The sequence below is a fragment of the Rhipicephalus sanguineus genome, chromosome 7 (assembly GCF_013339695.2).
Source record: "Rhipicephalus sanguineus isolate Rsan-2018 chromosome 7, BIME_Rsan_1.4, whole genome shotgun sequence".
Classification (NCBI taxonomy): Eukaryota; Metazoa; Arthropoda; class Arachnida; order Ixodida; family Ixodidae; genus Rhipicephalus; species Rhipicephalus sanguineus.
Window position 1 is genome coordinate 90,838,145 of NC_051182.1, and position 25,901 is coordinate 90,864,045.

General features: G+C 48.3%; 2 protein-coding genes across 2 annotated transcripts in view; both read right to left on the reverse strand.

Moving 5' to 3' along the window:
• Positions 1-563: 563 nt before the first annotated feature.
• Positions 564-25,901, reverse strand: part of LOC119398838 (N-fatty-acyl-amino acid synthase/hydrolase PM20D1) — a 33,954-nt gene continuing 8,616 nt past the window's right edge. Inside the window, exons 6-11 of the mRNA XM_037665655.2 lie at positions 17,336-17,411; positions 13,712-13,773; positions 3,688-3,766; positions 2,625-2,696; positions 2,020-2,188; positions 564-870 (exon numbers count right to left, since the gene is read on the reverse strand). Of these exons, the coding sequence (XP_037521583.1) occupies positions 668-870; positions 2,020-2,188; positions 2,625-2,696; positions 3,688-3,766; positions 13,712-13,773; positions 17,336-17,411 (661 nt within the window). The 3' untranslated portion in view covers positions 564-667. The remainder of the gene's footprint in view (positions 871-2,019; positions 2,189-2,624; positions 2,697-3,687; positions 3,767-13,711; positions 13,774-17,335; positions 17,412-25,901) is intronic.
• LOC119399593 (mitochondrial thiamine pyrophosphate carrier) overlaps positions 2,354-25,901 on the reverse strand; it is a 173,542-nt gene continuing 149,994 nt past the window's right edge. The window contains exon 7 of the transcript XR_007416891.1: positions 2,354-2,372. The gene's annotated coding sequence lies outside the window, so the exon portion shown is untranslated. The remainder of the gene's footprint in view (positions 2,373-25,901) is intronic.

The window sequence follows — 25,901 nt, forward strand, 5'->3', positions numbered from 1 at the left end:
AAATGGAGTAATAGGAGTGGTGTCCTCGGTCATGCTGTGTGTTCCATTACTGCTACATCTTACATATGAGATGTGAACTACATTACTTTTGACAATAGATAAACGCTCAGTAAGCCACAGTTCCTACGTACTACGGCCATAAACTCTAACAAAAAAGATAGCGATGCCTTTTCGTGAGTCTTGAGTCACCACGTATATGGCCCTCATTACAGATACATGTAAACTCCCTTCGAAGATCATTACTCTCGTCAGGAGAGTCGTCGGACTCAAGAGAGAGTTAACGAGAGTGGCTCTCTAAAGAGAGTCATACACGGGCAAGTCAAAAATAATCGAAAAGAGTAACACAAACTTTATTTTTTGGAGTGCGGTGCTCTCACATGCCTCATGATTCCGCAGCAGCGAAGGTGGCGTCAACTGCTCCATAGGCGCGGTGCCATTCAATTCGAGCAGCAGCACCACAGACTTTCGGCGGCTGTCTTCGATACAATGCATTCGTTCATTCGCCTGCAGAAAGCGGTGATGGACTCTAAAGAAAGTAACAAAATCATTCTAGCCCCGAACTTAATATTTTCTTTTAGTGTCCCTTTAAGCGAGGACACATGACACACTTTGGTCAGACGAGCCCTGGAGGAGACACAAGACACTGCACATAATAACTTTAATCTGATCATCTGCTAACAGAGTCAGCAGAACGCATGACAAGAAGATAGAAGTTGACAAGTCGCTCGTAGTTTGGACGTGAGATTCGCTCGTTGTCACCATGGAAACGGCTTAACATCTGTTGCGGTGTAAGATGCACTGGTGAGAACCGGTATACGTTGTCGCTGAGGTCCAGGTAGTACACCGTGTCGGTGTTAGCTAGTAACAGGGCTGCATGGAAAAAGTGTGGCTGAGCGTGAAAGAAACTTCAATGGATTCATAAAAATAACAAAAAAAGATGCGGCAGGGGAAAGCGCATTGTTGTTGGAAATGACACAAATGACACTAGGGAGTTATAAAAGTTTTTACAATATCAGTGTACAAAACAGTAGTCAGAAGCGAACCACTTCGAATTTTAGTCGATGCCTAATGTGCACTGAGAAGTCAATCTATCCCTTCGCAGTTACACAACAGAATAACTTCCGGTCGAGAAATTATATAATCTGAGGTAGATGAAAACCTCATCAGGCGAGGGTAGAACATCGTTGTAATAAAAAAACTGACACTCGCCTCTAAGTACATAAAGATGAAATAAGAAAAATATCTGATGTTCCTGGGTCGCTGCTGGCCTTATGTTCGTAGCGATACATTCAACTGCGTCACTACATCTTACAAGAAGACTAAAACAACCCACAGTTATTTTTTCTACAGTTGTTCAAAACCAACTTGATGTACCACCCAGCTAATGTCACCGAATAGTGCCTGCAGTATGAGTAATAAATCAATTCATAAATAAATAAATACTAGAAAAACAACAAAAATACACATTATTAAAGGGCCTCTTCACCTTACATCCGTCAGCTTTCGATTAGGAAAAAAAACTGATATCATTAAGCACAGAGTGTGAAGATCGTAGGAACAGCTTTTCGTTACAAACTCGTTGCAAAGTAAAAATACCAAAATCAAAGCGTAGAAAGAAATAAAATTGCTAGAGAAAAACTTCGGAGCGTGTTGGTCGGACTATCTTGTTCATTCTTCGTTCTTTTTTTTTCGCAGAATCTTTTATTACAAGCCCATCGTTATTCAAGTCCACCTATATATAAGAAATTTTTTCCCAGGTATATGGAAAACAGGTAGAATTTTGTGTAATATAATGTACTATTTAGGAACAACCAGCGTGAATGCCAGCACTCACGTCAATATGCATCAATAAATTGCATTGTCCATGCATGCCCTTAGAGGAATTTTTTGTAGAAGCTACACGCCACGCAACCAAATAACAAGAGAATCAGCAAAATGGTTTATGAAACATGAACACTGCATTGCTGTCCTGCTTTAGTGACAAGTGCAATGTATTACAAAATAAAGTGGAGTACCGACCAGGTACAGGAATTGCTTCAGGGAATATCTTGTGAATGCTGCAGGTTATGGCACGAAAGCCCAGGTTGTTCTGGCTATGCGGGGACACTGGGTGCGCCTCCATGGCATAGAGAACCTCCAGCGACACATTGGGTAGCCCACTCAGCATCTGCCGGTCACGTTCTACCACCTGCAGTCGTACACGTTCTTTTTCTCAGCACTCACAAGTGTGTAAAACGAATAACAACTGAAAGGCCCAGAACTTCTGGGATAGCATTCCAAGTAACATGAAAGATCGAATTATTCGAAGGATCGAAGCGATGTACGCAGGCGATGAATAGAATCCGCTTTGGTCCGAAAACAAAAACCATGGCCTGTGCCTTTCACGAGCGATGATTCTAGCCTCTGGCACTTGTAGATGGCAGGGCGATGACGAAGTCAAGTTCAAACTTGTCTTTCTTTAGTATACCAAGGACAAGTGCGACAACCAATAATTGTGCAAGAAACAACAAGCGTTTACCACTATCCAAAGACTTCAGATTTTGGTTTCCGTCAATAGGCACCAAAGGAGGAGGCTTCAGTGCGTACTTGCGCACCATCAGAAGCAAAGACTCCCTTCCTCTCACCTCAGCTACGGATTGCGATGGGTGCACTCGGTGGTTGACGTAGGCGTAGGCCTCTGCTGGAACCACATTGTCCTGCAATCAAATAGAGAAAACATGTGACACTCGCTTACTTTTCGCGAGGGAGCCATGAACCACTTGCCCTGTGCTTGATGAGCTCTTCATTACCATTTGAGGAATAAGCAATATATAAAATTCCGACGCTTCAGATTGCTCCAAATGAGGCATACTACTATGGTGTAATGGTTGAGACAACATCCTTGTGTACAAGAGGCCTTGAGTTCAGATCCTGACGTACGGAATGCTTGTCGGTGATCAGCTGTTTATATTTCTTTAGGAAGGGGAGTTTCGCGGCGATCGAGCGTAGAGCATGTACAAAGAGGTGCTGTCCGTTAGCATATGCTTCTTAACAAGAAGGCAGTGTCGCAAGCAGGTGTGGAGGATGTTACGGAAGCGGTTTACTCCTGACTGGTAAGGTGATCGACTCATACGATGACCCAGCTGCATTTGTTACAAGATCGCGAAAAATGATCCTAGGAGGTTGATACTGATTTGCTTGAAAGGTGTAGTATGTGGCGCTACTGGACGAGGAAGGCCGCGAGAAGCGATTGCTGGTCGCTTGTGTAGCTGGCACTCTTCGAAGATCAAGACGTGTTGTTTAGCAGAACGTCACATTTTATACCAGTAAAAAAACGCTCGTGTATTGAACTCAAGGTGCGGTGAATTCGAGTAGTCCTGATATAGAAATACGGAACATCACGGTGACGCCGACGGGCAATTTCCGCTCACATTGTATGAGTAATTGATGGTGCAGTAAAATTACGCGCATGTTGATATGTTCAAAGGGCATCTCGGGTGTATCCTACCTATTATTCTACATAAGAAAAATGATTTACATCATTTTGCAATGCTGTGTTCGCGTATATGCCGGAAATATTGAAGTGGCCTCTAAAATCAAGCTAACGACCGGCATTGTCCATGCTTTGCGAAGTGTACAAGGATTACAGCCGACAATTCGCTTAGCTTCAGCATGCATAGCATAGACCTGTATCGTTTAGGAGCTTACCTTGATGCCTCCATGAATGCGAGTGACTGTGGTGGTAGTGCGGATCATGGGGTCGATATGTGGGTCTCGTGATAGGAACCTGCGCATTTCCGTAGATTCTTCCAGAGGTGTAGTGGACATCACAATTTGAACCTTAAAACATACACAAGCACAAAAGCAAGCATACCAACTATCGCACGCAACGGAGCTGACGTGGTGATTTGTGGGACATCAAACTAGCTGGCTAATAATTAACATAACGCTTGTTGAAATGGAAAGATTTACTATAAATAAAATACATTCACTCCGTTATTTAAAAACACACAAAAAAAGAAGAAACATATAGAGCCGCAAACGCGTGAACCTTACTCACATCACTGAACGCCTCTACATTCGACATCAGTGAGTACCAGAACATGTCCTCACTGTGCGTATTAAGCACACATTATCCTCCACAGCAGTTAAAACGTAATATCTTGTCTTCTTTTCGTTTGGGTGCATCTATCTCACTATATTGCCACGCCCACTTCTTGTCTTGTTTTGATGTATTCGGATTTGACCGGCAGGGACGGTTATCAACGCTCGACGCTGTCCGCGAAGTAGTGTTCTAGAAGCGTCGCGATTGTAGTAGATCGGTTTGTTAAGATTGCGTCCCGCACGCGAATGTTCCAGTTTTGTCTAGAGATAACGCCGCCACCAGCGATATTGCTGGAAAGTTCGATAGCGCCTGTATAAAAGCCGACGCGCTTGATCGCTTGTCAGTTGATCGACGGACGACGCCCTGTTCGCCGCTATCATTGTACAGCGTGCATTGCTGTAGTTCTAGTTCTCATTTTCCGGCCACAAGTTCGGCCAAATAAACAGTTTCATCCTACAAACGCCGACTGCTGTGTTCGTCGACGTCACGACCACGTGACATCTGGTGGAGGTGCTGCTGCTTCCATGATCCGGACGCCCCCGCGAAGCCCTGACCCAAGCCCGAGCCGCGAGGAGGACGACGGCAAAGAAAGCCCGGACCGTCGAACAAGCGGCAGGCAGAAGGGACTACCGCCAGAGCACGGGCTCCTTGCCGAACAAACCAGGCAGCCCCAAGTCCCAACACCGACCGCAGCAACGATGACCGACCCCGTGCAGCCTTCGCCGATCCTACTCCGGCAGCCCAAGGAGCCGCCAACCTTCCGCGGGTCCGTCATTCGAAGACCCGGAAACCTGGCTCGAGACTTTCGAAAGGGTCGCAACATTTAACAACTGGAACGCCGACGACAAGCTGCGCCATGTGTACTTCTACCTGGAAGAAGCAGCAAGGACATGGCTCGAGAACCGGGAGTCCACGCTTCGAACCTGGGATCTCTTTCGCAGTGCTTTTTTGGAGACGTTCACGAGCGTCGTCCGAAAGGAAAGGGCCGCAACCTTGCTGGAGACACGGGTTCAGCTCCCGAACGAAAACGTGACCATCTTCGCGGAAGAAATGACCCGGCTCTTCCGCCATGCTGACCCCAACATGCCTGAAGAAAAGAAGGTTCGTTTCCTCATGCGAGGAGTAAAGGAACAGCTCTTCGCTGGCCTAATGAGGAATCCGCCGAATACCGTCCAAGAATTTGTCTCCGAAGCAACAACAATCGAGAAAACGCTTGAGATGCGAACAAGGCAATACAACCGCAGCTTCTCGACCACAAGCTACGCCGACGTTCAAGCGCTAGGATCCACCGACCTGCGTGAGACGATTCGAGCAATCGTGCAAGAGGAGCTGCGAAAACTTCTACCTTCGTCGCAACCTCAAGTAGCTTCCATCGCCGACGTCGTGCGTCAGGAGATCCAGCATTCACTCGATGCGCCTCAGCTAGCAGAGCCGCTGCCGCAAGCTATGAGCTATGCTGCTGCAGCCCACCGTCATGCTCCTCCTCCACGCCCACGCCAAGACGACACACCGCCGCAGTACCGTCGCCAGACGCCGCCAACGACGCCCTACCGTCCACCTGTCGGCCAGACGCCGCCGCCGCCACCGACGCCCTACCGCCCACCTGTCGGCCAGCGCTACACCCCGAGGAAGACCGATGTCTGGCGTGCCCCTGACAACCGCCCGCTCTGCTACCACTGCGGGGAGGCCGGCCACACGTACCGCCGCTGCCAGTACCGTCAGATGGGGCTACGCGGATTCCCCGTCAACGCGCCGCGCCCGCAGCCAGGCGAACGGCCTCGCGACATCGACGACTACCTCACAGGCACACAGTGGCAAGAACGACGACCTTCCCGCTCACCGTCGCCCGGCCGCTACATGTCACCGCACCGCCGGCAGTACACTGGCCCAAACCGGGGCCGGTCGCCTAGCCCGTATCCGGAAAACTAAGGGCAGCAACCGATGGAGGTGCGGTTGCTGAACGACGAAATGCTGAAGATCCTCCGCCGTCGACGACGACACCGCGACGAAGTTCCGAGCCCCCGCCGCACGCCGAACGACGTCGACGTCCCGAAGACGAAACTTTGCTGACCGGAAGCAGACCTGACGACGCAACGCGGAAGCAGCGGTACAAACCGACGTAGCCGTGACCCGACGCCGCGACGTAACCGCAACGCAAGACGGCGGACTAGCGACCTCGACGTTCTGATCAACGGCCACAACGTCACCGCTCTCGTCGATACTGGAGCCGACTATTCCGTCATCAGTGGGCCGTTCGCAGCAAAGTTGAACGTTAGGACTGCTTGGGAAGGCCCCGAGATCCGTACCGCTGGAGGCCATCTAATAACGCCGATTGGTGTCTGCACGGCGAGAGTCACTATCAACAACCGGACTTATCCTGCGAGCTTTGTAATCCTACAAAACTGCTCCAGGGATGTGATACTTGGAATGGACTTCCTAAGTGACCACGGCGCCGTCATCGACTTATGAACCAAGTCGATAACCCTATCGTCGGAGAAAGCGACACCAACGGATACGAACCCATGTCAACATGCCCTGAACGTGCTCGAGGATCAAGTCACCATTCCTCCTAGATCCAGCATCATAATTCCCGTCGGCACCGAAACGGCTGAATGCATCGAAGGTGTCATCGAGAGCGATCAGGGTTTGCTGCTAGACCGTGACATTTGCGTCGCAAGAGGCATTGCTCGGCTGTATGAAGGGAAAGGAAGCGTGATGCTAACGAATTTCAGCCAGGAATACAGACACCTGAGCAGGGACACGACGATTGCATACATCGAAGAAATCTTGGCCGTCAGCGATGCGTTTGCCTTTTCAGATTCTGGCGAAGCTACGACGACGATCCCTGAGCCACCCTTCGACGTAAACCTAAGTCTTCCCGCTCGCCAACAGCAACAGCTTCGACGCCTTCTGCAGGAATACAGGGACTGTTTCTCGTCGTCGTCGCGGGTCCGACAAACGCCCCTTGCTAAGCACCGCATCATAACAGAAGAAAATGCTCGACCACTCCGTCAGAGTCCCTACCGGGTTTCGACGCGGGAACGGGAGGCCGTTAAGAAACAAGTCGATGAAATGCTACGCGACGACATCATCCAGCCGTCCAACAGCCCGTGGGCGTCTCCCGTGGTGTTAGTGAAGAAGAAGGATGGGACCCTACGTTTCTGCGTCGATTATCGTCGCCTGAACAAAATCACAAAGAAGGACGTATACCCTCTCCCACGGATAGACGACACCCTGGATCGACTCCACAACGCGAATTACTTTTCGTCGATGGACCTCAAGACCGGCTACTGGCAAATTGAAGTCGACGAGAGAGACCGAGAAAAGACCGCCTTTATAACGCCGGACGGCCTGTTCGAGTTCAAGGTCATGCCCTTCGGTCTTTGCTCGGCACCTGCGACTTTCCAACGAGTCATGGATACTGTATTAGCTGGCTTGAAGTGGCAGACTTGCCTCGTTTACTTGGACGACGTCGTTGTGTATTCCTCGAACTTCGACGAACACCTCCAGCGACTTCAATCCGTACTTCAAGCAATCAAGAACTCCGGGCTCACCCTGAAGCCAGAAAAGTGCCGCTTCGCGTACGAGGAGCTCTTGTTTCTGGGTCACGTGATCAGCAAGACTGGAGTGCTCCCAGACCCACAGAAAACAGCTGCCATCGCCGCTTTCCCGCCACCCAACGACAAGAAGGCCGTGCGCCGATTTCTCGGCTTGTGCGCCTATTACAGACGCTTTGTCAAAGACTTTCCACGGATCGCCGAGCCACTAACGCAGCTCACGAAGACCGACGTCGAATTCAGGTGGCAAACAGCGCAAGTCGACGCATTTCATGAACTGAAACGACGCCTGCAGACACCTCCGATACTTGCGCATTTCGACGAATACGCCGATACGGAGATTCACACCGATGCATGCAGCATAGGACTCGGCGCCGTCCTTGTGCAGCGGGCGGGCGGACTGGAAAGGGTTATCAGCTATGCTAGCCGGTCGCTGTCTAAAGCAGAGGTCAACTATTCCACAACAGAAAAGGAGTGCCTCGCCATCATCTGGGCTACGTCAAAGTTTCGCCCCTATCTCTACGGCAGGCCCTTCAAAGTTGTGAGCGACCATCACGCCTTGTGTTGGCTAGCTAACTTGAAGGACCCTTCAGGTCGCCTCGCACGGTGGAGCCTGAGACTTCAAGAATTTGACATTACTGTCGTGTACAAGTCCGGAAGGAAACACACCGACGCCGACTGCTTGTCTCGTGCCCCCGTCGACCCACCAACGCCCGACGACCAGGATGATGACAGCTTCTTGGGAGCCATAAGTACCGAAGACTTCGCCGAACGACAGCGAGCCGACCCTGAACTGAAGGGTCTAGTGGAATACCTGGAGGGCAGGGCCATCGTTGTCCCAAAAGTATTCAGGCGAGGATTGGCATCATTTTCTTTGAAAAACAACGTCCTCGTAAAGAAGAACTTCTCTCCGGCCCGAGCCAGCTACCTTATCGTTGTACCTTCGGGACTGCGACCAGAAATTCTGCATGCCCTGCACGACGACCCGACGGCTGGACACCTCGGGACTTTCCCGAACGCTCGCACGAGTACACGAAAGTACTACTCGCCGCGCCTTGCCGCCGACGTCACTCGCTACGTAAGGACGTGCCGAGACTGTCAGCGACGGAAGACACCGCCCGCAAGACCAGCAGGCTTCCTTCAGCCGATCGAGCCTCCTCGGCGACCATTCCAGCAGATCGGGATGGACCTCCTGGGGCCGTTCCCAACGTCGACTTGCGGAAATAAATGGATCGTCGTGGCTACCGACTACCTCACCCGCTACGCCGAAACAAAAGCCCTGCCCAAAGGCAGTGCCGCTGAGGTAGCCAAGTTCTTCGTTGAGAGCATCGTCCTTCGACACGGCGCCCCAGAGGTTCTCATCACCGACAGAGGTACGGCGTTCACGGCTGACCTAACTCAGGCGATCTTGGAATACAGCCACACAAGCCATCGCCGCACCACCGCGTACCACCCACAGACCAACGGCCTCACCGAGCGTCTAAATAAGACCATCGCCGACATGCTGGCCATGTACGTCGACGTCGAACACAAGACGTGGGACGCCATCCTTCCGTACGTGACCTTCGCGTACAACACGGCCGTACAGGAAGCGACGCAGATGACGCCATACAAGTTGGTCTACGGACGGAGCCCGGCAACGACCCCCGACGCCATGCTACCAAACGTGACCGACGAGGAAAACATCGACGTGACCACCTACCTACAGCGCGCCGAAGAAGCACGACAGCTCGCCCGCCTACGGATAAAGAACCAGCAGACGACTGACAGCCGCCGCTACAACCTTCGACGACGCCACATGGAATACCAACCCGGTGACCGTGTATGGGTATGGACGCCAATACGCCGACGAGGACTTAGTGAGAAGCTTCTTCGACGATACTTCGGACCGTACAGGGTACTTCGACGCCTCGGCGCACTTGACTATGAGGTTGTCCCTGACGGCATTACGAACTCTCAACGGCGCCGTGCGCGACCTGAGGTCGTCCATGTCGTGCGCCTTAAGCCGTTTTTAGAGCGTTAGCGAGCCTGGGGACTCTATTTTTTTCCTTCGTTATTGTAATTTATTTGTGTATGCACTTGTTTTGTTTTGTTTTTTTTCTCTTCTATGTTCTTTCATAAGCATCGGGACGATGCTTTTTCAGAGGGGGGCAATGCCACGCCCACTTCTTGTCTTGTTTTGATGTATTCGGATTTGACCAGCAGGGACGGTTATCAACGCTCGACGCTGTCCGCGAAGTAGTGTTCTAGAAGCGTCGCGATTGTAGTAGATCGGTTTGTTAAGATTGCGTCCCGCACGCGAATGTTCCAGTTTTGTCTAGAGATAACGCCGCCACCAGCGATATTGCTGGAAAGTTCGATAGCGCCTGTATAAAAGCCGACGCGCTTGATCGCTTGTCAGTTGATCGACGGACGACGCCCTGTTCGCCGCTATCATTGTACAGCGTGCATTGCTGTAGTTCTAGTTCTCATTTTCCGGCCACAAGTTCGGCCAAATAAACAGTTTCATCCTACAAACGCCGACTGCTGTGTTCGTCGACGTCACGACCACGTGACAATATATTTGAATGCGCAGTTTCCATAAATGATATAAGAGTTGTCTTAAAAAATAAAATTTACCTTAATGTCGACGGTTATTGCGCAGTTTTTCGTTTCGCTTTGTGATCTAAACATATTTCATTTGCCCGAACACTTTTCAAAGCGCAAATATAATCCTTATACCCGGTCAAGATTCTACAAAACCACTTTAACGTCTTTTGCTTCTTACGCTTCGTTTCTATTCACTGCATCCGATTCCATTCTTTTTTTTTGTGCAATCGTACGGTTTGCACTGCCATTAAACTGTGCATTCATATCAAGACAATACTCACGTCATTTGCTTATAGGTCAGTTTTTGTGCGACACTCTCTATGAGCATTGTGTGTACATCACATAGCGGTAAATTAGAAATCTGAGTGCATTGTGAAATTGAGCGTACAAGCAGTGATTTTCTTTATGTCAAGTGGTTTTTTTCAGTGTGTATTGTAAGCACCGGCACTGTCATTGCACTACGCAAAATGTTCATCCCTGTCGCTCAAAATTGCACTCGGAGCCTGTGGTGTGTTGACAGCGAAGCTCTTTAGCAAATCGCTTCTTCTATCTCGTATCATGAAACTATTATCATCATAAATGGTATGTGTCACGGAAATTGGGTAAATCCTACTACTCACCACTGTTTCACTAAAAATGAAGAAGCGCAACATAAGGTTGCGAAGTGACGGTGGCAAAGCCGGAGACCCCGAGTGCGTACAACGAAAGAATACTAGGGAATGGGAAAGGCAACGGCGGCTGCGAGAAGACCCTGAAGCGATGGAAGGCCTACTCCAACAACAACATGCTCGTAGATCTATGAGGTGCGAAAGCTTGGTTTCAGGGCGAGGTTATTTCTTTGAAGTTTGGACATCCCTGTCATCTCCGTGACTGTCTGCTGTTTAACTCGAACCTCTCCACGTTGAGAATCAACGCAACCTAGAAGAAGCAGCATAGAAGAAACCAATTATTCTTCAGAATCGTCCAGTTTCGCTGCTTCAAGCCTTGCGCGGCCTACTGCAAGCTTCGCCAAATTTTTTGTAATGAGCTGATGAATACGGTCCAATAAATTCGCAATCCAGGGAAGTTATGAAAATCTAACCCTCTGCAATCTTGCACAATACCGTGCAAAACCACCCACAGCTGCATAGTTACAGTTAAGTGAAATAATTTAGCAACATTTTCCAGGAATGTTCATATATCTACGTCAATACGGAACGCTCACTCGGTGCTGCAGCTGCGTAAAAACGTTGCAATAAATGCTTAGCAAATATTGTACAGCAAATAGATGCGCCGTGAAAACATACCAAATCTTATAAAATTGTATCCACAACGGACGGATACCTCTGTGATAACGCGCAATAAGTGGCTCGAACTGCCTAATCATTCGAAAACGTGTTAGACTATACAATGCTTGTACATCGTACTGCGTAATGCTTACGACTTGCTGCTTAAAGAAGTGCAACACAGCGAGCTTAATCTGTCTCGCGCACCTACGCGTAAAACCTGTCCAACTTTGCGCTGTTGCGCGCAGTACTTAGAAATGACCACTGCCCAAGCAATCCGTAGACATCGTTGACCAGCGAAGGTGCAACGTGTGGCCCCGGTGTTTACCACTAGGTTAATCCTGATGATTCATTAGAATCTTTTTTTCCAGTATTGGTCCAGAAATCTTAATTGGTGTTTGCGGCCCGTGCGGTCCATTCTTCATTCTTGGTGGGCCAGTGGCATGTATTGGGGCTTGCACAATTTCTGTGGAAGGTACTTCTTTGCCCGCGGACCACTTCTTCCTTTTTAGTGCACCATTGGTGAGTAGTGGGGCCTGGCCATTGTATGGCACACACGCGGTAAGGGGTTTTTGCGCAGATTGGACGGAAACATTTTGGTTTCGCCTAGCCATACATTATACAGTTTTGTTGTGCAACATATGGTTAGCACAAGCCTTTTATAGCTTCATCGCAAAAGGTCCCAGGTACTGTACAATTAGACAAACCTTTGCACAATCAGACACAAAACGGTAAAGGAGCAGTGCTCTTCTAAGTTTTGTTACTGAGATGTCTTGTTGCATGCATTTAAAACAAACATGGTTGATCCCTCCATCACAGGAATTGGTATAACACGAATGTGAACCGTCTCTTCAAAGGAGTAGGCGATTGTTTATTGTACAATTGATGTATGAGAGCGTGTACAATGTTTATATTGATGTTTATTGATGTGATCGTTGGACGGGGATGCCCCCAAGTTGACGCCTAGTGGCACATCTACATCCCGACGACGAACGCCCATGATCTTGACTTAACCCTTGTGGTAGCTGAATTTGTTAACGTATACTTGGACGCGGAAGGCGAATCACGTAACCACGTCGTGACCGAATCGAATCAACGTGGCCGCCACATTTCACCGACCATAGAGTTTCCTGCAATAATGCAGCGAAAGCCTCCACCGCGCTGAGACTACCGAAAAGGTTGCAGTCGGCGCTTGTTAGTGTAATGATACATTACTCGTATCCTCCGAGATTGGCTCCGGCAACGCGCCGTTGCTAGTGTTGCTCAGGCCGTTCCATTCGCACGGGGAGAGCGTAATCACAGAAAGCGTTGTGTGAAAGCCAGCAGAGCGCCGGTGATTAGACGCCGAGCTTGGGCTAAGGCCGCCATCCCGCGGAATGTTAAATTGTTAACAGGAAGATAACACCACGGCCAGGCTAGAAACGGGACGGGAAACGTGACGTGCGTCGTGTCTCCCCTTTATTCTGGCTGTGATTTCTCACGGTTCGAGCGGGGAACGCGGTGTGACAGCCAGGCGAACGCCGCCGAGCTATTTTTTAAATATAGATAGATGCTATGAGCGAGGCTTGGGCTAAAGCTGCCACCTCGCGATGTGTTAAGGCGTTGACAAAATTAAACTTGTTTTGGAAACGCGCCAAATGGGACAGCCGTAACAACGGTGCAACGGCGCGTTGCCGGAGCTAATCGCCGAGGCCAGGCATGACTTCGCTCTGCCTCCACCCTACGGCGGCAACAGCCTGCGAACCAAGAGCACTGTGAGAGGAAAGTGTGAGCGATAAAAGGTGCATTCCTGAAGCTACCACACGTGTGACCATGGCGCAGTGGTTACAGCGCCCCTCAGCTATCGTCGTCGACCGAGAGGTCGTGGGTTCGACTCCCGTTTGCGGAACTTCTTTCTTCCAGTTTGTTTTTGCCATCTGATCGTGTGTTGACGTATTTCCGTGACGGAAATGCGTCATGAAAGCCTTGGTGGACCCCGGAATAAAACACTTTCGAGTTAAAATATTTTGCCACGTGATAACTCGATAGTAGCACTCAGTACTTTCATAGGTTTTCTTTCCACACCATAACAACTGCAGTGAGTGGTCGTGTTTCATGCCGAAAGAGGGCGCACTGATAGCGCTTTCAGGGGCACATAAAAGACAAAACTTATTACCAGATGGTTGTAAAATTATACCACCTTCTGGCAGGTGCCAAGAGGTCTATCAAATACTCACCATGTGATGACGGGCCCGAAAAGCCAAATGTTCGCCAACGCTAATCTATAGAGGAACGGCACCTGCAATAAACAAAAATAAGAATTCAAAAGCAGCAAACTACTCTTATAGGTCAGTGCCGCAAAGCCTAGGCAGTGTTTAGCGGATTAACAAAACGCAAAACGACACCACCCCACTGACCCGAAGGTCGCGGGGTCGAATCCCGGCCGCGGCGGCTGCATTTTTGATGGAGGCGAAAGTGTTTGAGGCCCGTGTACTTCGATTGAGGTGTGCACGTGAAAGAACCCCAGGTGGTCGAAATTTCCGGAGCCCTCCACTACGGCGTCTCTCATAACCACATCGTGGTTTTGGGACGTTAAACGCCAGATATTATTATGAAACCACCTCAATTTAGAGAGATGAGAGCACCATAATTAGACTATTGCTTTTAAAAGAATAGTTTGAATATTAAAAGAGAAGGCAAAGTCGAACTTCTTGCTTCTTTAATTCAGGGCAATAAAGTTGTAGCCGCACTGACTTCTGTACGTAGTTGCTAACTTGACAGGCTTCGAACCATAATGCCTTGAAAATGCTGAATAAGTTATGCACTAAATTTTCTTAGAAGGAAAATATTACATAATCCTTCTGCTCATCAGCTATTTAGGTAGCCGGAGCAGATACCTTGAAAACTTTACGAATGTAATAAATCTACCAATGTAATACCTCTTCCCGCCAAGGGTTTCGTGTCCGTGGGTAAAAAAAAAACACGTGGGCAATAAACGCGTGGGTGAAAAAAAAAAAACGGCCCCGTGCTCGGACGCTCAATTTCAGAGGTGCACATCGTAAAATAATAGACGTTCTCGACGCCGCTCAGCATAAGCGACGGAGGTACAATGTTATCAACCATTTCAAGGGCGCATATTCTAAATTTAATAGACGTTCTTCAATCTCCGCTCCACAAGTTAAACAACAGTCGCTTCAACCCACAAACTTGCAAACGTCTCCCCGACGAAAGGGACATAGACGAAGACGACGTCTAAAGGCTGATGGACGTCGACGACTTGGTTGACCTAAAGAAATGCGTGATGGCTATGAACGCGTTGAGTCACATAGTTGTGTACGATGAAAGATGCATGGCCCGTCTGCAAAATCAGGCGCACTTCTCGGCCATCGCTCCCGCTGAAGGTCACACGCCAATCTCACTTTTGCATGATTCTTATGCGGAAGAACATCCAAGTGACGTCGCGATGGGTAATTGTTCTGGGTGTCCTTTAGAGCTTCTTTGTCCAACCACCTTCTCATCGTGTATTGGAGCCATAATTTTTTTTACTTATATTACGCTATATGTACATAGCTGCATATATTGCTGCATAACTGCATGTCGGTGTTGTAAAATGGCCGTAACATTTGTTGTTACTGGTCTGTATTTGTTGTATGTACTTTGTACATACAACAAGTACAGAACGTTGTATGTACTTTGTGCAGTAGATCGGACAATGGTAGCAGATGACGCTTTAAAGTCACACTGTCGGGCCTACAAGTACTGAAACGACCACCTGTATTTAGATTAAAATTTCACTGCTCCATTTCAGACCCAATCGAATGTATGGCCGTCAATACCGAAAGTCTAGGAAGCTCACCAAACCATCTCCTCTGCCTCTCCTCCCTCCCCCCTCCGCCGCGCATAAAAAGAAAGATCAAAATGCGCGTGAAAACGGCTAAACGTCGGTGTCTTAATGCGAACCAGTTGGTACGTATACGTAGCAGAAAACAGTTGAATATAAAGACGCGCAAGTAAAGACACAGCACACAGTCATGTGTCCTTAACTGTCCATGATTATATTGCGCTGTTGTCAACTATGGTTCGTGTCCTCCTTGTGGTATAAGGCCCGCGAGACTTAGCAGGACGCGACGACATTAATGAAAACTCTTACTGTTCTTCCACGAGTGTGGCTGCCTCCGTATCATAGTACTGTGTTGAGCTAGTTAGTGCATAGCAAACCATGTAATGTGGCAAACTGCGAGATAACTTTGGGAAAGTATATTGCTTTCGGACTCATTCTCTCGTAATTTTCCCTCATCCAGCTATATTGCTCTGTGACGCATTACCTTGTTCAGCATCAAAAAAGGCCGACATGTGCGTAAAAATCTGGACAGTTCAACGCCGTGAAAGCTGCTGGACGGGGAAACTGTCGCCCCTTTCATTCGGTCCCTTGAAGTCTCGTCTTTCGTTTCGCGCACTGAATTATTTCTTTGTTGTTTCTTTGTTCCAGTCGACGGCTCTAGACCCTTCACTAGTCGACGATTACCCAAGACATCCCTCTATGTTCTCTCTTTTCGATAAGCGTTTTCTTGTCGCTCCCAGTCCAGCTCCTGCCATTTCAGGGGCAACGGGTCCCCACTAAATCCACATTTTGAATTGCCTGCCATACGTAAGCTTCTTCACGCCACCCCCTTTCACTCTCCTGCTTTCATCAGGCAAACTCCTCTACCCCATGGTCACCTGACCTGTGTGACGCCTACTACTACTACTACTACTACTACTACTACTACTACTACTACTACTACTACTACTACTACCACTACTACCACTACTACCAGAAGCGTAGCCAGAAATTTTTTTTTTTTTTTTGGGGGGGGGGGGGTTCAAACCCCCCAACCCCCATGGCTACGCTTCTGACTACTACTTCGACTACTTTTGGGACGTTGAACGTCAAAGTTACTACTACTACTACTACGGCGATGACGACGTACAGGGTCGACAAAGACAGCTTAGCTGAAAAATCCAATAAAGCATGCATAACACTTGCAGTCAGGTGGCAGCTAAAGAATGTTTACAACATATAATACGTGATACACCGGTGAACATATTGTATGGATGCTTAATTTAGGGTAAAGTGCTTCAGGCACAAGCCAAATAGCGGCAGCTCATTATCGTTTACTTGGCGACGTTATCTTCCCCACCTGCAATATGCCCATTTTTGAGACGGGACACGCGCTTCAAGTGACATTCACCTGCCGTTGTCAATCCGTACGCTCAGTGCACTTCATTCCTTATAGCATCATAACGCAGGTTCAAATTTGCCTAGCACCAAATCACAGTTAGGACACACGCCCTATCATGGAGCAGGTTATCCTAAAAGCACCACATGTCCAATCGCACAAACATGGCGCTCAAAGCTGGCATGAGCGATGTTCAGTGTAATGCGTCACATAATCGCGGCACATGCCCAGTGACACAAACTGACGTCTAAGAGGCTAGACGCTGACGGACTGGCGGTGAAAATACTGTTATTTGGTCAATAATATAGAATACTGAGTGCAAGATTAGATAAGAGTTCAATGGAAACGTAGGCTGCCTTCAGTTCGCCACTGTGACAAACAAAAACTGTCTCATAGGCTGCGTATGCCAACGTTCATTGGGAAAAAAGTGTCTCTATCTGCCACAAGACGCCTTACACGTCAAATCGAAGGTACCCGTAAAACAGGCACATTTTTAAGTAGAGAGTACTTCGGTAACCGCCGTGCAAATGTGTCTTATTATTTGTTTGTTTGTGTTTTCTTCAATGCGCTTTGAGTTCGCGGAAAGGAATCCTTACCATAACTCAGCCAGAAGAATACCATGATGAAACAATGAGGACCCACCTCTGGAGCCAGGGCAGTGAGCATCTCGGCCACCACTGAGCTACTCATGTAGGCTGGTTGACATTGACCATGCAAACTGCGTGGAACAGCAAATTCAATTTCATGAACGAATGTAAAACACAATATATTTTTGGGTTAGTAGGAGTACAGGAAGGTATTTTTACAGCGCTAGTTCTCTCCTCAGTAACCTGCGCTATTCGGAATTTCATCATATAATGGCACGGAAAAAGCTACGACAGAAGGAGTAGCTGGTTGCGATAAGCGGCAGTCAGAGGAAAAAAAGCACTTCTTCTTAAACTATTGCACCTCTTTCACCTTTGCGTGTGTGAGCTGACCAGGATTTTCACTTTTTGGTGACCTCAGTATTCTAGAATTAGCGCAGCTCAAAGTGCAGTCACCAAGTTGATATCCTCCTATGGAAATATTTTTTAAGGCGAAAGCATTAGATTGCTCATCAAACGCGAAAATTGACCACCGGTGTCCCGTGGCGTGGGGCACAACACGAGTGATGCAAAAAATCATCATCATGTGATGATGCCAGAATATGACGAGCTACGGCGTCACAGATCACTGAAATTGGTGACGTCATTATGATGCCCCTCTAATGTCACATGACGTAACTTCACCTGATGACATCATCACATGACATCGAAGCATGGTCAAAGGTGGGCCGATCACGGAGGCAGTGCAAAACCAGGTTTAGTGCCTGCGGTCCTGGAGGCAGTGCAAAACCTCGTTAGGCGCAGAAAGCTTTCGGAGGGTGGCGGGGCAGGATGAATACATCGACCGAAAAGAAGGAGATTCGTATCGCCTTTGAGTCGTATTACCTGAATACACAAGGGACACTGTGAGCTTTTGTCTTATTGTATATCTACGAAGGCGCATTAGCTAGCATTAACAACTGATGGGACACCAGTAAACTGGTGCCTTTGCCTCTAGAAAATTTCTTTCGTATAAAAAAAATAGAAAGAACAAATAGGTGGTGACGTCATATGAACGTTTCTGCAGCAGCTTTTAGTAATATCGTATTGGGCGGGATAAGATTTGAATCACAATGTTCTGTTAGCAAATGTTTTGGAAATATTACGTAGCATTAAAACTTACGAAAACCTTCTGCACCTGCACATTTTGAGAGAATTCACTGGCGAAAAGAACCCCTTTATTCTTTGTTTCAAAATGCGCTTATGATTTTTGTACAAGAACTGACGCACTAGCACTGGGAAAAGAGGCAAAATAAAAGTTATTAAAAGTTCAGCTTCGTTGACTTCACTGAAAAATTAAATTTTCAGAAAAAAAAACAAAATACAATATCTAACTAAAGGCGCTATCAGAAATACATTGAAGACGATCTGCAACAATATTTTAATGTGTAGCATCACATAGCGAGTTGGTTGGAAAATTCTGTGTGACGCGAAGAAAATCCTCTGGGCGCAGCATCTACTGAAGACCAGCACGAGCAAGGACAGCCACTACGAATCATAATGTACGCGAAATAAGACAAGAGAACATGATGACTAATAATTCGTGCAATTCTATTGCTTTCTTCATTATTAGGTGACAAAAAAGAACTTATGATTTAAACATTTCTTACGAAATTACCTGTTCTTCGCAAATCTTGCGGAGTTGCTGTATGGAACAAGTTTGCCTCATCTAATCTACTCCACTCGACTAATAGGATAATCTCAGGATGCTTCAGACGAGGCGATATCCCTCGCGAGGTTTCCTAAGCCGTATTAACAGAGATATTAATCCACAGTGCCCAGATTGCGGGGAGGCGTTTAGCACTCTAGCACATATGCTCTGGCAGTGTCCTGCGTTACGGGATACGTCACATACGAGCAAATAGTGGGAAAAGGCCGTCTCAAGTACCGCACTCAAGATTCAGTCAACTGCCGTCCAGAGGGCACGGCAAAGAGCGAAGATGCATGGCCTCCCGATTCGGACATGGGAGCAGCCAGCGGCGAGCCGGGGGCCCCAGAGGGTCCTCCCAGGGTAGTCCCTCAGGACTTCATTAAAATACCTTGTCTGTTTGTATGTGTTAACGTATTCCCTACACATGTCGTTGCCGCGATAGCACTTCCACAAATGCCTGCCGCCAATTAATACAAATGTTGTAACTAACACAAGTAATGCAGGCACGTCCCTCCCCTTGAGGGGGATTGAATCCCGACCGCGGCGGCTGCCTTTTCGATGGAGGCGAAAATGTTTGAGGCCCGTGTACTTAGATTTAGGTGCACGTTAAAGAACCCCAGGTGTTCAAAATTTCCGGAGCCCTGCACTACGGCGTCTCTCATAATCATGTCGTGGTTTTGGGACGTTAAAAAATTACTCTTATCCTCCCGTTGAGGCTCCTTTGGCACGTGCGGTATCTTTCAAGTAATCGGCGGCAATTCCAAGTGATAAGCGAGCCGAAGTGGCTTGCCGCTTCGTGGCCTCTGTCTCTGCGTACATAATGCTGCAGCTAGAGTTATCTCACGTTATCTTTACGAAGCGAGAGGCAACACGATGTTTTTCTTTACTTCCGTAAGTTTTTCTCATAAGTATAGCGATGGGAAAGCCAGTGTTTGTGGTGATCGAGTGACATGGGTTCGTGTTTTCCTATGCGCGCACGACACCAGGCTCGTTAACTGAGAATGAGAATACATAGGTCTGTTAAAAAAGATGAACCATACACTGCAACGTTGTGCATTGCATTTTTACTAGGGGTGTGCGAATTCGAATCGAATAGTTCCTAATCGAATAATTCGATTCGATTTTCGAATAGTTAGTGTCCGAAGTTTTAATAATTCGACAGGACGAATATCTAAAACGCGACAAAGGCCAATGGTGCAACTTGGTTAGGGTGGGGTGGCTAAAATTAACGCTAACGTCGCCTTTCGTTAAACTTTCGCTGACATTCTGGTTCAAAAGCGAGCGCATGTTAATCTTAAAGGAGATTATGTCATTTCCGCACGTAGAAAACACATGAGAAAACTGTCAAGTCCTTCACAACTTCGCTACCGAAACGAAGGCACGGACTTCTAGCGTAGTTCGGTTACATATGCCGCAAGCACCTTAAAACGACCTGACTAGTGGCCTGCGAAACCCTCGGGGATTGATCGTGCATATAAAAATTGTTTCACGCTGGGCACTCGCCACTGCCGAACCGCACCACTCGTTCAGAAACTGCAATCGTTCCGGCGCGCAGCTAATACGCTGCTGTGAACGGGCGCCCGAAGATTTTTGGGCCCGGAGCACCCATGGCGATGAAGCACATTAATTTTGTCAGATGGGTCGTATTGCGCGACCATAGGGGCAAAAAAAAAAAGCTACCTACCGTACCCCCCTCTGTTAGAAGGTGAGAAGTGGCGCTGCTGACTGGAATGGCGGCTCTTCTATCAACATGCTTGCGCGCCCATAAAAGCTGAAACAAAAGCCACTCCCGAACAAGTGCGTAATGAAGCTGTCAGCACACCGTATACAGCGTCCCTGATTTTTCCTTTGTCTTGCCGTAACTTGCGGTACACATTTCGCGTAAATCTACTATTCGATATTCGATTCGATATTTGCGACCACTATTCGGCACTACTCGACTCGAATTCCATTCGAGATTAAATTTCACTATTCGCACACCTCTAATTTTTATCGCAATCGGTGCTTTTAACTTTTTTCAACGCAAATGCGAATTTGTACGCCTTGTTTGGTCAAAAGTTGTTTTCTGGCTTATGCGTATTTTTCCTCCGACTCCCTATAGGCCTCCACAGCTGGTATGGTGGCGCTGCGGCGCTAGGACAGTCAGCGCCGCGAGTAGCGACCGCGCGCGTGATCCCGTCGTGCCATGTTGCGAATGCCGCTCTGTGTGGGCAGAGCAATGGCATTGCGGAACGAGCAGCGCGCGTGATTATGTGGATTCCGCGGAACTGAATACGTAGAAAGATATTTACAATAAAAGCAGTCTTCTTCACGGCAGTGATCTTTACGCCGCTAATCACGTTTGCGGCGTCAGGGAGCAAACTGTGCCAGCAAAGGGGCCCTTCGAAGTCAGTTGCAAGTGTGTGAAGAGCGTCGACTAGGACGTCCGCCTTCAGGTTGTCAAAGTTTTATCATGGTCTTGTATTATTTACATTAAATTAAAAGCATTGTGACGAAGATGCGCCTCCATCCAGCAGCATCGCCAACGCTCGGCTCGTGCTTTTTCTTCCCTCATCCATTACGCGAAGAGCTACCTTTGACTCTTCCATCCGTTCTCGCTATTCAGCAGGGCTTCTCGCTATTAATCAGTCTGCAGTCTGCGTGTGTTGGTGTTCGGGCTAAGCAAGAGAAAAAACGTTCGTTCCTCTCGCTTTTTTTTTTCGCTGGCTCGTTTCCTTCGGACTTTTCGATGATTTTTGCACATTTTCCCAGCTGTCTATAGAACCAATTGCACATTGTGGGAGCAAGGTGCACATGCAAGGGTGGACGCTGAAGATGGTGTAAGCTCGTCGCCGCCTTGTATATGTTTGTCAACAGGTGCGAGCACAAATCCTGCACAAACCTATCATGCGCCTGGCTCTGGCCATCGCCGCGTCCCCTTCTATATACGAAGATCTTTAACGCTTCGTCGCAGGGTCACGCTGTCTCCCATAGCACGCAGGAAAACGTGTCGGAATACACAGGCAGAATGCAGGGCTTTCGAGCTTCTCTCACCATTGCGCAAGAAGTGGGCACTGCATATGCGGTTTCGGTGCTTAACAAGCTGCCTAAGACCTCCATCGGGGCTAAAAGAAGGCAGAGTTTATGTCCACAACGAGGAAATATGCGCAGTAATAGCAAGGAAAGCATTAAAAAATTAAGAGCGTCTGTTTATCTCGCACGTCGTACCGCCCTTTTCCGACGCTGTCATCGCTCGTTCTCGTGACCCTTCCATATAAATCCATATAGTTTTATTTTTGGCAGCTTAACGACAGTGTTTCTGTAGCTGTTGCGACAGCGATACACGCCACAATACATAGTCACATACCTGTTTGACCGCAAATTAGCTTCGTCCTTTCGAGTTGCTATGGTTCCGCCCGTACGCACCCGCTCTCAGCCGCGACTGACTAGAAACGCGCCGCGCCGCGGGCGGCGCCACTTGTTCAGTCAAAACTGCAGCGCACTAGGCCCAAGCATCGCTTAGTGGCGCTGCTGCTCTTGACAGGCAGCGCCATCTCTGGCACAAGCATACAAACTGGGGGCAAGCAACGCGCGTTTTCCCTTTTCTTCAATGCGCTGCCGCTCACTTCTGTGCACGTGCAGAGCTCTCGCGGTGCACTTGCGGCATCTCACAATGTACCGCTTGCAGTGCGGCTTCAAAAGGATCTTCAAGCTTGACTGGCACTTCCGAAAAGTGAACTTGATAAAAGGAGAAAGGCTCCTCAACCACGTTTACGGTGAAGAGCAGACGATCGACGACAACGACGCCCGACTCAAAGCGAAATGCATTTCCCAAGTTTCCCAAGCGATTACACCGTTTGGACGCATACCTCGAGGTAAGTCTCATTCTGTCATGTTAAAGATGCGTAATGGTCCACATGCACTCCGAATTCAAGCCGTGCACGCTATCGACGTTCTACGGTGTGGACTACGAATCATATGATTGTGGTTTTGATATGGCATGCTTACAGTAGCAGCCTCCCAGGCAGCACGCCGCCATTGGACCGATCTCGGCCCAACGTCGGCAAATGACGGCAGCAATATTGGCCCCACGTCGGCAAATCACGCTCACGCTACTTTCACCCGCATCGGCCCGACGTCGGCTAGCCGCCTTTGGGCCGATGCGGGCTTGCCGGCTTCGCGCCGACGTGGGCTAGCCAGCGTCGGTCCGAGACGGGCCTGCCGTTATTCAGCCGATGATGGCAAGCCGTCATTGGGCCTATGTATGCTAGCCGATGCTGGCGCGGTGTCGGCCCCGCCGACGTCGGGTAGCCGCCGGCGTGACCGTTTACACCCGTTATTATGTTTTAGCAGTGGTGGCTCACCGTGCGTTAAGTAGGGTAGTACTGTACCGTCGTCGTCGGCACGTAGCTAGTTTATATGGAGACACCGGCGGTAGTTGCTCGATGCGTAAAGTAACCTGATCAGGCAGGCTGATACATGCGTTGTAAAGTAAAATGGCTGCGTGCCGACCACGGCAGTTCGGTATTACTGTGGTTACTGTACTGTAAGTCAGCAGCGCTAAAATAGACTAGCCCAACGACATTCATCGACTGCCATTGGTGCCATATTCGAAAAATGCTTCCTAATTAGAACGACTGCTCCACTGATGTCTTAGTCTACAATTCTGTCGAACCGTGCAAGGCCGAGAACGAAAGTCAATATTGTCTCAAACAAAACTAAATTGATGAAAGGCCTGCTGCACCAACTACGCATGCGTCTGAGAAATTAAGGAGGAACACATTTGCAAGGTGATAAACACAAATTTATTCACCGATATGAACACACGCCAGCACTTCCGGAATAATTATGCCATCAAGGAATATCTAAACATCTATAGATACCGTAGCCAACATCTAAAACAACTCCACAGCCACCGTATTCCTCAAAAAAAGCAGGACTATCCTAATCGAGAATGGGATCAGGCGCAAAATCATAGGCGTGAGCAGGGTTCCCCTTCAGAGGGGGGTGGGGGGGCGAAGGTCCATCGCGGCGGCCCCACCCCCCTCCCTATTAAGTCAATGTGTTTGGCAGACCTTGCGCCCACCTTAAGTGACTACGGGGGCCGGCCGCCCCCCTGCCCCATTGTGCGCACGCCTATGCGAAGAGTTACAATCTCTTCAACGTTGTGCGCGGCACATTCACTATAAATATTGAAAGAACTAGAACGGGCAAAAATAGGAATAAGGATTAACGAAAAATATCTTAGCTACTTGCGTTTTGAGGACGATATCGCGCGTTTCAGTAACGATGGTGCCGAATCACGAAAAAAATTCTGGAGATGTAAACGAAGGCAGCATTAAAGTAGGATTAAAGACGGACCCGAAGAAAAGAAAGATAATGTTAGGCGGCTTGCCTAAAAAGCGAGATTAAGAATGGCAACTAGACTAGAAGATTGTGTATACGCGTGAGCTAATTACGAGCAGAGGAGCACTCCCCCCCTCCGCCCCCCCCCCGTTTTTTAAGTTCACCAAGGAACGGTAGGCATTCGCAACACATGACTGGCAATTAAATTAGCGTTATCCTTTAAGAGGGAATTGCACTTTTTTCAGTGATATCTTAAGGGCCAAAAAGATGGATAAACTGCTGCACGCGACGCGAGAAACATTGCGAGCGGTACCACAAGATCCCATGAACTCTACATCTAAACAAGATAGACACGCATGCATTCCCATTCTAAAGGTAAGATTGTAACAGAAAGGAATCGTGCATAAAAACCACTCACGTGTGCCCGTTGGACCGCTAAAAACACGAGCGAATAAAAAATGCAAGCGCACCATATCAGAATACACAAAACACGATGGTCAATAGAGAATACGCGATAAGAAAACAAAAATCTGATGACACGTAACAGCAGTGAACACGCGGCCTTATATGAGGTGAGCGAGTTCAACATGGAAGCAGGGGGCCACTGGTTTCTCGCTGCGGTGATCTCTGCCGAAAACAATGCCGGAATCCTGCCGCGTATCCGTCTCGTGCACGATTTTGACTTTCCACCACACATGTCCACACACCGCACTTCTTGAAGAATTCTGCTGGTCGGAGTGAAAAAAAACCTGCTCCCGCAGCTACGATAGTCCTTCCGTCTGGACGGCTACCCTACCCTGCCTGGTCAAGCGAGTTTCGCGACAATGACGCTGAACGAGGGGAAGCGAGGGACGGGGGGGGGGGGTAGAGGTTGAAGAAGACGAAAAAAAAATGCGAATTCTCCCTTCTTGAAAGCACGCCTCAGCCTACCACAATGGTGCGCGATCCCCCCAGCATGTCTATGGGCATGCTGTTTGATAAAGGCGTTCGTCGAATTTTCAATGCATCACTTGTTACCACATGTCGCTGCATGAAAACTTTGCGTACACCACGTTGGAGCCGCATTTTTCATCGTATTTCACGTGCCATAATTATAATTTTATGCGACTGTTTCTGAAAGCGCGTGGGAAGCAATCGTTGAGCGAGATTTTTACTTGAAAAAGATATGTATGTCGCAAAATGGACGGCAACGAAGTGCAAATGCGAACTGACAAACACGTGGCAAACACGTGTTTGTCAGTTCGTTAAAGATGGTCAGCGGGCTAGTTGATTTGTAAACATTCAACCGACAAAACGTGTCTTCACTTCGCCCGGTCTCTTTTGCACCATACCTATTTTTCTCAAGTAATGAACCAACTAGCTCAGCAACACGCCTTGCTGGGCTTTTGCTATTTTCATAAAGTAAAATTATGTGACATCACTGAAGCAAATGCGCTTGTTACGCTTCACCCAAACACGCGCGTGAGTAAATATGTGTAAACACAGAGATCGGAAACTGTCCGTGTAGTATATGAGCGCTGGCGCCACACATTCAGCGGCTGAAAGGATATAGCGCTATAAATATGATGACAGGCTCGATTTATGCGCAGAATTAGTATTCACATAAAAC